The sequence below is a fragment of the Durio zibethinus genome, chromosome 14, assembly GCF_047325235.1.
Source record: "Durio zibethinus cultivar Kanyao isolate XHJ-2024 chromosome 14, ASM4732523v1, whole genome shotgun sequence".
Classification (NCBI taxonomy): Eukaryota; Viridiplantae; Streptophyta; class Magnoliopsida; order Malvales; family Malvaceae; genus Durio; species Durio zibethinus.
The window spans coordinates 23,105,661-23,119,496 of NC_143175.1; the positions used below are offsets into that span (position 1 = coordinate 23,105,661).

The following is a 13,836-nucleotide window of genomic DNA, read 5'->3' on the forward strand; positions in this document are numbered from 1 at the left end:
TAAATATTATATATTATTAATGAATCATATAGTATCATTTTATAAAAAAAATTATTTTTAATATATTTTATTTTAAAAATTTAAAATAAACTTTTATGAAATATTACCATGTTATATATTGATAGCATATAGCACTCGTACACCGAAATTACATCAAACCCATATTGGAAAAGTTTATATTATCCACGTGGATGAAACTACTGGCTGACAGTGTAAAACCGAGACAAATGCAAGACAGTCTCCATTTTTCTAAGTTCCCACTTTGGGTTTATTTTGCTCCGTTAATCAATCAATAAAAGTGGTCCCTCTCTGTCCATAAAAAGAAAATCGATATTTTCAACCTTGAAAATGAATTATTAAGAGACGGTATTATATTGTTGAATGTGGGGTTGGAAACATTTTTCTGTTCTACATGCTTACCTTGTTCTGATTTCTCAACTTTCTTCAAAGGACATCATTATTGTTGGAGAAAAAAAAATAGTGAAAGAAACAAAGAAAGGAAGAAAGGGAAGAAAAGAAGGAGATGGAAGAGACAGAGTCCAGGTTTAAAAGGATTTGTGTGTTTTGTGAGAGCAGTTCAGGGAAGAAATCTAGCTACCAAGAGGCTGCTGTGGAGTTAGGCAAGGAACTGGTAATTTAAACAATCAACTCTTACTTTTTCTTCTTTTCTTTTCTTTCTGAGGATAAGTATTTTCTCTCTCTTTTTTTTTTTTTTGCTTCGTTTCATTTGCAGTTTTCAAGAGTTTCCCAGGAAGAATATTACAATTCCAATTTGGACACTTTTTTTTCGTACTTGTTTTCAGAACTATATTCCAACATTCCCATCTCGAACTGCGATTTCCTAATTCCCATTGCTTCCAACATGGAACATTGTTTTGTTTTCTAGAAAATTTGATTCAATGAATGAGTTTTTAATTAACTTGGTGCAATTCTTTGCCATATACGAGGAAAACACTTTCTTCAATCATATCCACTAACTCCTTTCTTAAGTTTGTATTCCTCTTAGATCCTAGAAATGATTTTTTTCTTTTATGAATTCTTTTCTTGTTCTTCTCAAGTGGGGGATGTTGAATGCTGAAACAATCAAGCCTTCGACGTGCGCTTATGATTGTAGAGGGAATTAGCTGTATAAGGACTAAGGAGAGAAGGTTTAGAGTTTATGTTTGGCATGAGAGAGAGAGAAAGAGACGGACTTTGCTAGCTGTAACCTGCCTGTCAGTTGAGCAGCCTTCTTGCATGATCTTTGTTTATTTTTTTTAAGAACCCTTTGAAAAATGAAATAATACAGTAATATTATTAATAAGAACTATAATAATCAATAATCAGATATTGAAAATGAAAATCAGAGCGTGTTCTTCCCTTTGGCACTTCTTCAAAAAAACCTCCATGATTTTTGTTTATGGGATTCCATGAAAAATACTTATATATTTATATATGTCACTCATTTTGTAGGGTTTTGTTTTGATCATTCCCTTTCCACTCGACCTTATAATTGTTTTCTCAATTTGTTTATGTTTCCTATTGTTAATTATTCTATAGACAAAAAAATTTTAATGTTTATGTCCTTGTGACACGTGTTAATAGGTTTGATTTGATGCATTTTAGAAAAATGGTTTTTTTTTTTGGAAGGTGGAGAGAAGGATTGATTTGGTCTATGGAGGTGGCAGCGTGGGATTGATGGGTCTTGTTTCTCAGGCAGTTCGTGATGGTGGGCGCCATGTTCTAGGGTTTGTTTTCTCTCTTTCTCTCTCCTTTTCTTCTTTTATTGTCTTCTTGTTTTTAAAAGACAAGCATCATTGTATATTTTTTTTAATCTCAAGATATGGGTAATGATCTTTGTGTTTTTTTGTTTTTTGGACTTTGAAATTGGTTTCGAGTGTTTGACATTTTTAAAGAGTTTTTCCTTCTTGAACCATGCAAAATTTTTTTAATTATCTATGGCAGTGGGACGTTTCTCAACAAAGGCAGACATCATGGGATCAAATGCTGCCCCAGAGATAATAATAGAATTTATTTGTCCCCCCCTTTTTCACATGTGTAAAAGGTTTCTGTTTCGAGTGGTCAAATTGGATTTGTGCAGAAAGGAACATAGTTTATCTCGTACATATATACTACAAGAATCTGAAAGTGCCTTTACTAAAGTTTTTACAAGGCTTTTTTTAAGCAGCTTTGATCGGCTGGGAAAAGTGAATGAAACACTTTTGGTCCTTGCATTGTCAGTCCACAATTGTACTCCCAACTTCCTGTTAGAGTTCATTTTAAAGTTGTAGACTCTATAATCTTTGAAACTCTTTTTGCAGTCATTGGAATGGAGCCCCTCCTTTTGACATAACTAAATGCAATTGTTACAGTTAAAATGACTTAGATGCCCCTGGACAAAACATAATTTTTTTATAATTTGTAGTCTAATTTCTTCCAAATTTGGAAGTAAAATCTACTATATTCAATTCTTTAGTTTATGTCCTTGGAATTAATGGTACTGATTTATGGTCGGTGGATTCTGCAGTGTAATTCCAAGGACCTTGATGCCGAGAGAGGTAAATATTTAGAGCCTTGTATCAAACCGCCAACTTGATCCGAGTTGTCTGCAGCAATATTATCTGATTTCTATTACCCATGAAATCGATCATTTACAATGACATGGCTGAAAACATGATAACATGATAGTTTAGCTGTCCAGCTGTAGCTGTCAGTTATGTAGCCTAATGAATAATGATAGAACTATATTATGGCTTACAGATTCCGATCGTAAAAATAAAAAGTGAAGTGCCAACATCTGAAAGCTGAGTGCAATGAAAAGTTTTTCACTCGGTTCACTTTCTGTTAACTGGATCTGCCATGTGCGTTCATAACACTAGGCAGTTAGTTGCTGCAGTGATTTGTTGCGTAGTGGATATCTGTTCGATTGTTTAATTTCTTACTTTTTTTACTCTTGTTATTTCGAATTTAGTAGTAAATTTTTAATGGAAGGTGTTGTTGCAGATTAGTGGTGAGACTGTTGGAGAAGTAAGAGCTGTATCTGATATGCACCAAAGGAAAGCTGAAATGGCACGACAGGCTGATGCCTTCATTGCACTCCCTGGTATGAATTCCTATTTGATTCGCACATCCCCTCTTATTCTTATATTTTGCTGTCTGTAATTTATCCATTGATCTGGATGTCATAAATATGTGCGGCAATACGTGCTTACATCACAGTATAATTGATTAGAAATGCTTGGCTTGGAATGCTCAAACAGTACTTTATACTTACGTGTAAATATGAAATGTTTTATTAAATATCAGGTGGCTATGGCACCCTGGAAGAACTGCTGGAAGTTATTACATGGGCTCAGCTTGGAATTCATCGTAAACCTGTAAGAAATATTTTACATTTCCCTCTTTTTTTTTTTTTTTTTGGGTTATGTCGTTCATTGAGTATGATGGATTGGTAGACGACAGATAAGAACTTGGTCTCGAATAAAAATTATTTGGTCGCTTAAAAATAATGGTAGGAAAAAATGATTTGCAATTAACAGTCTAAAATTAAATATATAAATAATTCTCCTTATAAGTGGTAAAAACAAAATCAAGGCAATGGTAGTTTATTACAGAGAAAATAATTGAGGTTGTCAACTACAGAAACATGTGGCTTTCCTCAACAGATAAACAAATGGATTTTTCACCATAAAATATTTGTTGTTCAGCTTTTCGATCAATCTAATATATTTATTATCAGCCGTTCCTACGTTCACATGACTTCTTGTTTAATTTTTTTTGTAGAACTCAACTTGGTTTCTAGTCTCACATTAATGTATATTTCTATACCGTCACCAAATCTCGAGTACATTGATGTTTTTTAGGTATTCCATGGTACTCTTAGAAAGCAAATTTGACACTAGTTTTGGTAAATTAATATCTTATAAATGGTGATGTATTAGGGAGAAAAACTTTAGAATCAATTCATGTGGTGCTTCAATAGAATTCGCATGGAAAGATAGCATAAGATTTGATAACCTAATGATGCTCGTGCTTCATGATTTAGAGAATTGATTGGGAGAAAGGTTCTTACATACTATTTAAAATTAGGAAAAAAAAAACAAATGTTGGTGAATTGAAGGTTTTGGTATTGTGTCTTAGGTCACTATACAAGCCAATAGTACTATAATTTGATATAATAGACTTGGATATCATACTTAATTTATCAAATAATTTAAAAGTAAGTCGTATTCCTTTGTAGGTGGGTCTCTTGAACGTGGATGGATATTACAATTCTTTCTTGTCTTTCATCGATAAGGCCGTTGATGAAGGCTTTATTTCCCCGAGTGCACGTCGCATTATCGTGTCTGCCCCAACTGCTAAACAATTGGTCAGACTGCTAGAGGTAAGCAGTTCCTTCTAAAATATTCAATGGCAAATAAAAAAGACTTTAAGAAAATGAATAGGAAACTCACATGTTTGAAGGTTGAATGACCCAAGTTCCATGGCATAGACTAATTTAAGTAGAATCACATGTACCCTAATCCCCAATCATTAACCATTTTTTCTTCAAGCAATGATGTCCCCCACTTTTCCATTGACTAAGGTTTTCTATGTTAAACAGGATTATGTACCAGAATACGATGAAATAACGTCAAAATTAGTATGGGATGAAGTGGATCGGTTTAGTTACGTACCCGAATCCAGGGTTGCCATGTGATACATATTGCTTCGGCTTTTTTTTTTTTTTTTTTTCTCGGCATACATAGGGGTATATACGGTCGTAACACCATACAACCAGCAATACAGGAACTTTTTGGTGGAATTTGGAACTTGATGTTCGTGGAGGAAAGATGCTGTGTCACTTTCCCACTTTGTGAAACTGTGAAGAAATGATCATCAATGACTACTAGTACTAGTTACGTTCATATCCATTAATTCATTAAGCCTCTCTTATCAATATGCTTAAGTAAGAAAGATGAGTAAAGAAATGGTAGTGCTTGGTTAAGTTGGCCTCCATGCGTAAAAATAATTAGGCATTAGGATGGAATTTGGCTTCAATACTCCTTCCTTCTCTTAAGATTTCGTACATAATAATCCATGATTATATTCATAAATTAAAAAAAAAAATCAATGAACTTTGACTTGTAAAAGCAAAATGATATTCAAATGTTGGTTTGTTTAGATAATTGGACTTCAAATTTGTTTGAGTTTGAATTACTTATTCACCTAATGATCATTGAAAAAGTAGGTTACCGATTCAAACCGAAAGGATTCATGAATCAAGACCAAAATTTATCATATATATTAGAAAAATATATTAATATAATTATATTATAATTTATTGGATTGATTATTAGGTGTTGAAAACGGTGTTTAAGGAATATATTTTCAAAATATTGATTTTTTTTTATTTTAATTATTACATATGATGTGTAATAAATAATTAATTTTTTTAATAATATAATTATGTGATATAATTTGAATGAAAGTGATATATAATGATATAACGTAACTCTTTTATATAACTTTTTTTCATTTTTGAATTGGCGTACTTGTTACGAAGTCATGGGATCATGGCAAATTGTGTAAAATTTTCTGTTCATTATCTAAATCCTAAGCTATAATTTTAATGTTTCCCGTCGTGGTCCTCTGAATCCTCTCAAAATCAAAATTTACTGAAAAAGCTCAAAATTCAAAACTCATGTTTACAACCGATAATGATAAGGAAGATGCACGTGTCACAGATTTAAGGAGAAGTCTCGAATCTCTTATCGAATATAAAATGAAGGTTACTGGGATGTAAAAGGATTCGCATCATCTCTTCTTTATGAAATGTCTTTTGTAAGATAAAATCGTGAGATCAAAAGGGTCAGAACGTACAATAACTCACAATAGTATAAATCGTGACAAGTAAATTGATCTGAGATGTCGGATGAGTGGATGCTCAGATCTCGAAACCGCGCGAGTCGAAACTTATTCTTGACCCATGATACACGTCCATGCCCATTTTAATTTCTCTTATTTATTTGTCATTTATTCATTTGAGAATTGATAAATTTGATTTTAATAAATTTAGGATTTAATTAAGTTGATTTATATTTTATGCAAGCATTTTAAAAATATAACAAATAAATTTAAAATTTAATATTTACAATTCTTTTTTATATTTAAATTGTGATTTGATAAAAAAATACTGACCTTAAATTATGTAATAAATTATTCATGCAAAAAAAAAGGATAAATAAGAAAAAAATGAATGAGCACCTAAAACCTAATAATTTGAGCTAAATACTAAAGTTTTATTTATTATATAGTTAATGTTATAAATATATCTCAAAAACAGTGAACATAGTTATAATCTAAATCGATAAAACTTTGATAAAATTTTTTAAGTGAAGTTTGTGAAAATTTTTTTAAAAAGTGATTTAATAAAAATTTTAATAAAAAATGTAAATTAATAGATTAATAAAACTTAATGTTAAGATCAATAATATATAAAAAAATATTTAAAATATTTTTTATAATTTAAATTTGATAAAAACATACTTAATAAGACATTTACTTTATGTAATAAGACCTTTAAATTTATTAATTTATTAATTTTTATTTTTATTTAATTATTTTTAATATATAATTTTATAAATTTCACCTAAAAAATTTTATCTAAAAATTTTCTTCGAGGTTTAGTATTTCACGAGTCAACAGAAGGAAACAAAGCCGTCAATTGTGTTCCATAAATCATGTTGAATTCATATGTTGCTTTTTCAATGACAATAATATATACTATCACATGCATGTTACTGGGATTGGATTGGAATGGATTTTTGTTCGTTTCAAATTTAACTTGATTTTATATCTATAATATTTGAATCATATTTAATATGATAAGATTTTTTATTTTTTTTATCCGATTCAATCCGACATCATATAAAATTATATTCGATTCGATTTGATTTAAAATTAATAAAATATTTTTTAAAATATAAAATATTATTTTTAATGTAAATATAAAATAAAAAATAAAAAATATATACATAATTAAATAAATAATTAAAATAATAATATACACATATATCCGATAAGGATAAATTTACTTAAGATCCAACTCGACTCAAAACTTAATTTTCAAAAAAAACAAATGATCCCCGTAAGGCCAAATTAGATCAAAATACATCAAAGACATGTCAGAATCTGTTGAAAAAGGGTTAGGCTATCATCCATAGTTGGAGTAAACATTTTTTGGTATGTCATACGAGAACTACAAATGATGTTCCTTTTCGCATGTAAGAACTAGGGGTCAAGAAAGATATGACTTCTCAAAATTTTTTTTCTGTCATTATTATGTGTAAATTGGATTAAAGACATTTACATGTTGCTGTTTGCAAATAAATGAATGTTTGATTTGTAAATTAATTTGGATGGTTTAGCATGTGAACGTTTATATGGAAAAAGGGCTTGCAATAGGTCATGCCTTGGCTTAAGTCTTATAAATAATGCAAGAGTAACACTTATACCTTAAATCAAATTATTCAGACTCATCTCTATTTTTTAAGCTTCGACCTTCCCTTTATCGAATGTATGTATAAATAAATAAATAACTATATATATATATATATATATATAGTCATACTTGAAAATATCTGAATTTGAGGTGTTCAATGTTTTATATTTTAAATATTACATTAAAAATTTTTAAAATTTAAATACCATATTACATATTTTATTATAATTTAACAATCATATTAACCCTTATAATTTATATAACGCGAGATACATGATTGGTCGTTGATCCAAGTGATGCTACTTGGATAACTTAAAGATTATATCTTTGTAATCCCACATCAAGATTCTTTGGAGTCAGCCATATCTAACAGACAATCCAACAGGTGACAGCTGTAGAGCCCTCCCTAGTTTCATCACGAAGCTGAGTATTTAAAACAAGTTGGAAAGCTTTTAGAAAATGGCCAGGAAAGAAAAATGGAAAAGAGAGAAATAATCAATTTTCTCCCCTTCGCCTCCATGACTTTCAGCATTCGTCATAATTACCTGGTTTCTACTAAGATCCTTTGGGCTTTGGTAATGCAGAAGTCAGGAGTAGAATTTTGACCCAGCGGACGGTCCCACCTAAAGCAGAAGCATATGAGCCACCGGGGCCAATGCCCATCGCTCATCGGGCCACTCTGATTATGCATCAAAGTCTTGCTCAGTAAAAGTGGGTGACAAAAATATGATTGAGTTTTCTTTGTAAATGCATTAAAAAAAGCGCCAAGCCCAACTTAAAACATGATTATTCCCCAGACATTACCGACATTACCATCCAAAGCTCGTGATTGACAACAGATACTTAGAAACAAAACTCATTTAGACCATTACTGATGAACACAGATAGTCTCTGCCTTCTTCTTGCCTAGTGGCTACCCTCAAATTGCTGCAAAGTATTCCTTGCTCAGCTTAGGGTCTGGTTTCATGGATTTCTCTCCGGGCTTCCACCCAGCTGGGCAAACTTCATCTGGATTTTCTTGCACATACTGCAAGGCCTGCAGGAGTGCAAACCAAAAAAGAAAGGCAAAAGCAAATTACAAGATGATACATGCTAGAAAGGAAACTTTCAACATAAAGTAACATGTAAAATTTCAAAAATCAACTCCTAGAACCTGTTTGGATGCACCTCCCTCCCCCCAAACAAAAAAACATGGCACTCGGCACAAGAGTCATGCATCCAATCGGGACTTTAGTCAATTGCAGTTCTGGCCTACTAAAATATAAAATTACCTGGAGTGTCCTCATTGTTTCATCAACACTTCGCCCAATGGCAAGGTTGTTAATAGTAGAGTGCTGGATAATTCCCTCCTTATCTATAATGAAAAGCCCTCTCAATGCAATTCCCTGCCTTTCAAAGTTAACTTTGTAAGAAACATATGGTACAGATCATATTTGCAATAAAGAAGTGCTCAGTGTGGGGAAAAGTCTAGTAGTTGATAGAGAGAATGACAAGAGAGAGTGAGTGAGGTGGCATGGCTCTGAAAACAGCTTCCAGTTCTCAACTTATCAAGTGTTTCAAATAACTTGTTTTGTTCTTTTTGAATGCAAAACCTCTTTGTTTGACCACAATTTTCTTAGCTTAACAAACACTAAATTCCAAGATTTCAGCCAATTTTCAAAAATCAGGACATCTATACCTGATCAGGAATCAACACTCCATAGGATTTGGAAATTGTCTTGGTGATATCAGATATAAGTGGATATTTCAAATCACCAAGACCACCTGACTTTCTCTCTGTTTGAACCCAGGCAAGGTGAGAGAACTGCATAAATAATAAGTTGAGATTAAGTTCTATTTACTTTAATCTAAACTATAATGCAACAAAGTAAACTTCAACATAAAATGACAAATGCGGATGCTTCAACGATGTATTAATGCTTAGTTATACTAAACAATAACTATAATCTAAGCTATAATAAACATACGTATTACATAGACTTCAAGCAAAAATTAAAAATGCAGAGCATCAGAAGCAAACATACAAAATCCACTAGAATCATAGCCTTTAGTAATATCAACTTTTACATGATATATAAGTTGATAAGCAGGTTTACAGTGATTGCAAAACTTTCCAGATTGAATAAAGTAACACATATTAAATTGTTTGCGGATCACTAATACATCGTTGAATGCAGTATTTTTTTGCAACTAGGACAGGAACATTCTCTATTGTTTTTCCTCTCCTATTAAACATCTCCTTGATCCACTCTGAAATGCTTGCTATAACAGCATTTCACCCAGGTTAAAAAGAAAACCATTAGCATTTCATTAGTGCTACTACAAATCTTCTAGAATTGTGGACATAAAATGTAGGATCATAAGAATATAGATAAACAATTACTTCACAAAACATTTAGAGTACAGTGCACTAGCAACATAGCATAATGAGGAAAAGAAGTATTTTGTAATACAATGCAGATATCTTTAACAACCTTTGGTAAGACAATGTGCAACTCTGTGACTATATGATAGGCCCACTACAGTGATGATTATAAAATTGCAAATCATTATAATCATGTATCTTCAAAATTAGTCAATGACAGCCAAACATAACTAACATTATTACCTACGCTACACAAGACAAAAAGGTGACTCAACCAGAAATGCAACACAATTTATTCAAGAAAAAAAATAACAGCCAGAACCAGATTAAACTGAACCAGGTTAGATGTTATCAGGGAAAAGGAGGCAACATTTGACCCAAAAGTGAATTGTCCACTCAAACTGTCCAAAATCCAAGACCACCCAACCTGCATTAACTCAAAACTGCCTGCAAGCTGAAACTGAAAATACCTGAAAGTCTATTGCCACGTCTATACATAACCAACTAGCAAAATACTTAAGACTAAGATGAAGATGGAAGCACTCATTTAAGAATCTGCTGTGCCTGTAGGAAACTACTAACTTTTATTACGGGAAAAGAAATATACACATTTTTCGCTATGACAATAGGAAACAGCTAGGAATGAAGAATAGAAGTTTTTCTTTCACCTTCTTTTGGTAACAAGGAACTTACCACACTATCAGTAGAAACACCTAATATTTCTGTGTTTAGCTTCTCAAATTCTTCATAGCGGTCACTGAAAGCAGTAATCTCTGCAAGCAGGAAGAAATTTGGGAAGGTAGAAGTAAGAAGAGGATCCAAGATCATAGAAAATTTCAGTTTAAATGTTCAAAGTGAAACAAACCTGTAGGGCAAACAAATGTAAAGTCCAATGGGTAGAAGAAGAGAATCACATATTTCTTCCCAATGTATTCAGAGAGCTTGACCTGAAACAATGATCCATTATTTAGAATAAAATTGGAAAAAAATTCATTTTAAAAGGGTAAAAAAGCTGAAGTGCCTAAAAATAATTCAGTACAAATATCCACATAAAATACCTTAATGAACTCCTGATCAAAGACAGCCTCTGCCTCAAAATCGGGAGCAGTATTTCCTACCAGTGGAAGTTCACTCTGCAAAAAGATGCACAAAATGAGAAAACCATATGAGAAATTATGTAGATGCAGAAACAGAATATAACCTGAAAACAATAATGTGCCATCAAAAAATTAAGAATTTGTTTAGAATATACAAGTTCATGACTATTTTTTGAATTTCACTTAACATTTGTAATTTGATCCGCACTTTTTATTAATCAACAAAATTATAGATTTTAAACATACTAATTCATTTAAAACTTCATTCTCAAATGATATAAATAACCATTTTTATTTGGTTCCCCACAAAATTTACCAGTGGAGCCGGCTTTAGCTTACGATTTTGTCTTTTCATTGGGGTCAAAGACGCACATTCACCGAGCTAATCCTTCACTGGGTACACTCATCATAATAAAATTTTCCATCTTTGTTTAAAAAATCAAAACCGGTTCCCAATTTCTCATTTTTAACTCATTCTAATCAATTCCTTCTTAAAATGACTACAATGTTCAATAAGCGGAGCTAAAGCCAGTACATCCTAATAAATTTAGGTTTCAATTGTTCGCATTAATAAAATAAACAATTAAATAATTATAAAGGGAATAAATATAATACGCTGGCTTTGACGACGAAACTCTTCCGAGAATGGGAGGCGCGGGAGAGGGAAACGGAGCGGGCGACACGAGAAAGTAGAGGGGCACGGAGACCGGTGAAGGAATTGGGGAGAGGAAGAGATTGGGAGATGGGGTTGGATTTGGTAGAGAAAGCCCTAGGGTTTGATGAGAAGAGAGCCACGGTGGTTGAAGTAGCAGAGTAAGCCATCTCTCTCACTCACTAGGCTTCGAGACGGAAGAGTGTGAGGCGTACAAATGAAATTTCCAGTGGGTAAGAGGATAAGTGGACAGCGTGGGTTTGGGTTTGGACCGTTTGGTAGGTTTTTATATTGGTTTACCGGCTCCACACATTAGGGGCAACCGGAGATCTCGGTGAACTAAAAGGTGAAGGACGTTTCCTCCTTTTCTTTAGATTTTTTTTTTAATTTAGCTTTTGGGCTAATAGCCCAATTTTCCATGTCGTAGCTCTTGAAAATAAAAGTGTAATTTTCCAACAAATAAAGGCTCAATTAATTAAATGATTAATTAATCGAACTCGAAAATTTTAAATTAAAATTTTAATTTTGAGTCAAAGAGATGTCCATTTTTTAACATAATAAACTTATTTTTACTAAAAATCGTTGTGTGGCTTTTCGATAAAACATTAAATTTTTATTTTTATCAGAATTTAATCAATAGTAAAACTCAAATATTAAAATAAAAAAAATTATTTATACTTTTGAGAAGCCCAATTTTTTAAGGTACATCTTTAAGGAGTACTAATGGTAGCCAAGGTCTAACCCAAGAAACTTGGGCCATGTCCATTTCCCTTTCATCTCCCTTGTTGGCAAATGGAACATTACCCATTTTTGTCCAAATTCGACGAACCATTATCTTTAGAATTCAGATGGCAATCTGGCTAACAATCTATCTTCGAATCATAAAGTTTTTGGAGCCCTTATCCTCTCTCTTTCTGTCTCCAATTTTCCCGCCTTTATTTTTCGCTTTCCTGACCAGAAAAAACAAAAACGTAGACACCACCACACCATGCAAGACGCACTCCCTTCCCCCCCCCCCCCCCCCACCCACCACCACCACCTTCCCTCCTCCCAATATTCACTTTCCTTCTCCGCGAAGCCTGTGTCAACGCCTCCGATTTAAATAAAGTAATCAACCGACGGCCCAGATTACTCACATGCAACTTGGAAACTCATCTGCGTCCCACCCTATATTTCCTCCAAAACATCGGAATCTCCGAGGTCAAGAAACACACTTACTTACTGTTTTGCAGCGTGGAACATAAACTGATTCCTTGTTGCGAACACTTCCAAAAGATCGGATTCTCTTACAGACAAACGATTTTGATGTTTCGTAGATTTCCCCAACTGTTTAATTACAGTGTTAAGGAAAATTACGAGCCGACATTAAATTATTTCGTGGTGGAAATGGGGAGAGATTTGAGAGAAATTAAAGAGTTTCCTCAGTATTTTGTCGTTTAGCTTGGAAAATAGGATAAAGCCAAGGCACCGATGTTGTCTTGAAAAAGGGTTTGGTTTTCCTTTGCCTGTTTTGTTAAAGACAAGTGAAGTTGAGTTTCGCAATGGATTGGAGGTTTGTTGTAATTCCACGTTGCCGGTTAAGGGCTCTCCTTTGTGGTCTACAAAAAATTGTGATCTTTAATACTATGATTCAATATACAGTAAAAAGAAATGAATTGATTTTTATTGACTGGTATTTCGTTTTCATATCATGTAAAAATTTTGTGATTGGAATCTGAAACTAAAATGGGTTTCCTTCAAATTTTTATGTGGCTCTTCATTTTTGTGTTTTAGTTTAAGTATATTGAAATGATGATGAACAGCAGGAGTAAAATTCAAACTGAGTAGAAAATCATTGATGGTGACAGTTTCTGAATGGTTCATGAGCATCGGTTGAGAATTTTTCCACCCTCTCTTCCTTTTAGTTTCTTCTGCATTCTGTCTTTTAAGAACGTTTACTGGTGACATATTCTCTGTAATCTGTATGTTCTGTGGCGGGTGATTGACCAATGAGATGACTACTTTGATAATTTACAATCTGGAGGTTTATTGCACATTTTCTCACTTTTCTCCTATAGTCAGGTTGTCTGCAGCCCTGCTGCTGCTGAATTCTTAGTCAGTACTTATGATGGCAATTGACAAGCCTAGGTTTTGACATGAAAATGACCAAGGCATTCTATATATATTTCAAGAATCAGTAATTTGGAACTCCGCCTCAGTGGACAACTTACTGTTTTCTTCCATTATGTACTTGAAAGTCCTGTCGTCCCCATGCCCTCCT

At 32.9% G+C, this 13,836-nt stretch overlaps 2 protein-coding genes, 1 long non-coding RNA gene and 1 pseudogene across 3 annotated transcripts; 2 read left to right on the top strand and 2 right to left on the bottom strand.

The window, feature by feature from the left end:
• The first annotated feature begins 294 nt into the window (after positions 1-294).
• LOC111295469 (cytokinin riboside 5'-monophosphate phosphoribohydrolase LOG7-like) lies at positions 295-4,856 on the top strand. The gene is made up of 7 exons (XM_022888966.2): positions 295-631; positions 1,630-1,727; positions 2,507-2,537; positions 2,983-3,082; positions 3,286-3,356; positions 4,220-4,363; positions 4,583-4,856. Exons 1-7 carry the CDS (start codon positions 524-526, stop codon positions 4,676-4,678), a joined length of 648 nt encoding a protein of 215 aa, XP_022744701.2. The 5' UTR covers positions 295-523; the 3' UTR covers positions 4,679-4,856.
• A 2,890-nt stretch (positions 4,857-7,746) lies between these two features.
• Positions 7,747-8,148, bottom strand: LOC149515144 (uncharacterized). Its single transcript, XR_016327778.1, has 2 exons — positions 8,008-8,148; positions 7,747-7,885 (listed from the first exon to the last, which is right to left on the bottom strand). It is a non-coding gene; the product is annotated as an uncharacterized LOC149515144 (long non-coding RNA).
• A 30-nt stretch (positions 8,149-8,178) lies between these two features.
• On the bottom strand, positions 8,179-11,836 carry LOC111294054 (2-Cys peroxiredoxin BAS1, chloroplastic). Its single transcript, XM_022887218.2, has 7 exons — positions 11,540-11,836; positions 10,886-10,960; positions 10,693-10,774; positions 10,521-10,600; positions 9,141-9,266; positions 8,734-8,847; positions 8,179-8,498 (listed from the first exon to the last, which is right to left on the bottom strand). Exons 1-7 carry the CDS (start codon positions 11,744-11,746, stop codon positions 8,382-8,384), a joined length of 801 nt encoding a protein of 266 aa, XP_022742953.2. The 5' UTR covers positions 11,747-11,836; the 3' UTR covers positions 8,179-8,381.
• A 498-nt stretch (positions 11,837-12,334) lies between these two features.
• LOC111294892 (protein SEEDLING LETHAL 1, chloroplastic pseudogene) lies at positions 12,335-13,197 on the top strand (annotated as a pseudogene).
• The last annotated feature ends 639 nt before the right edge of the window (positions 13,198-13,836 follow it).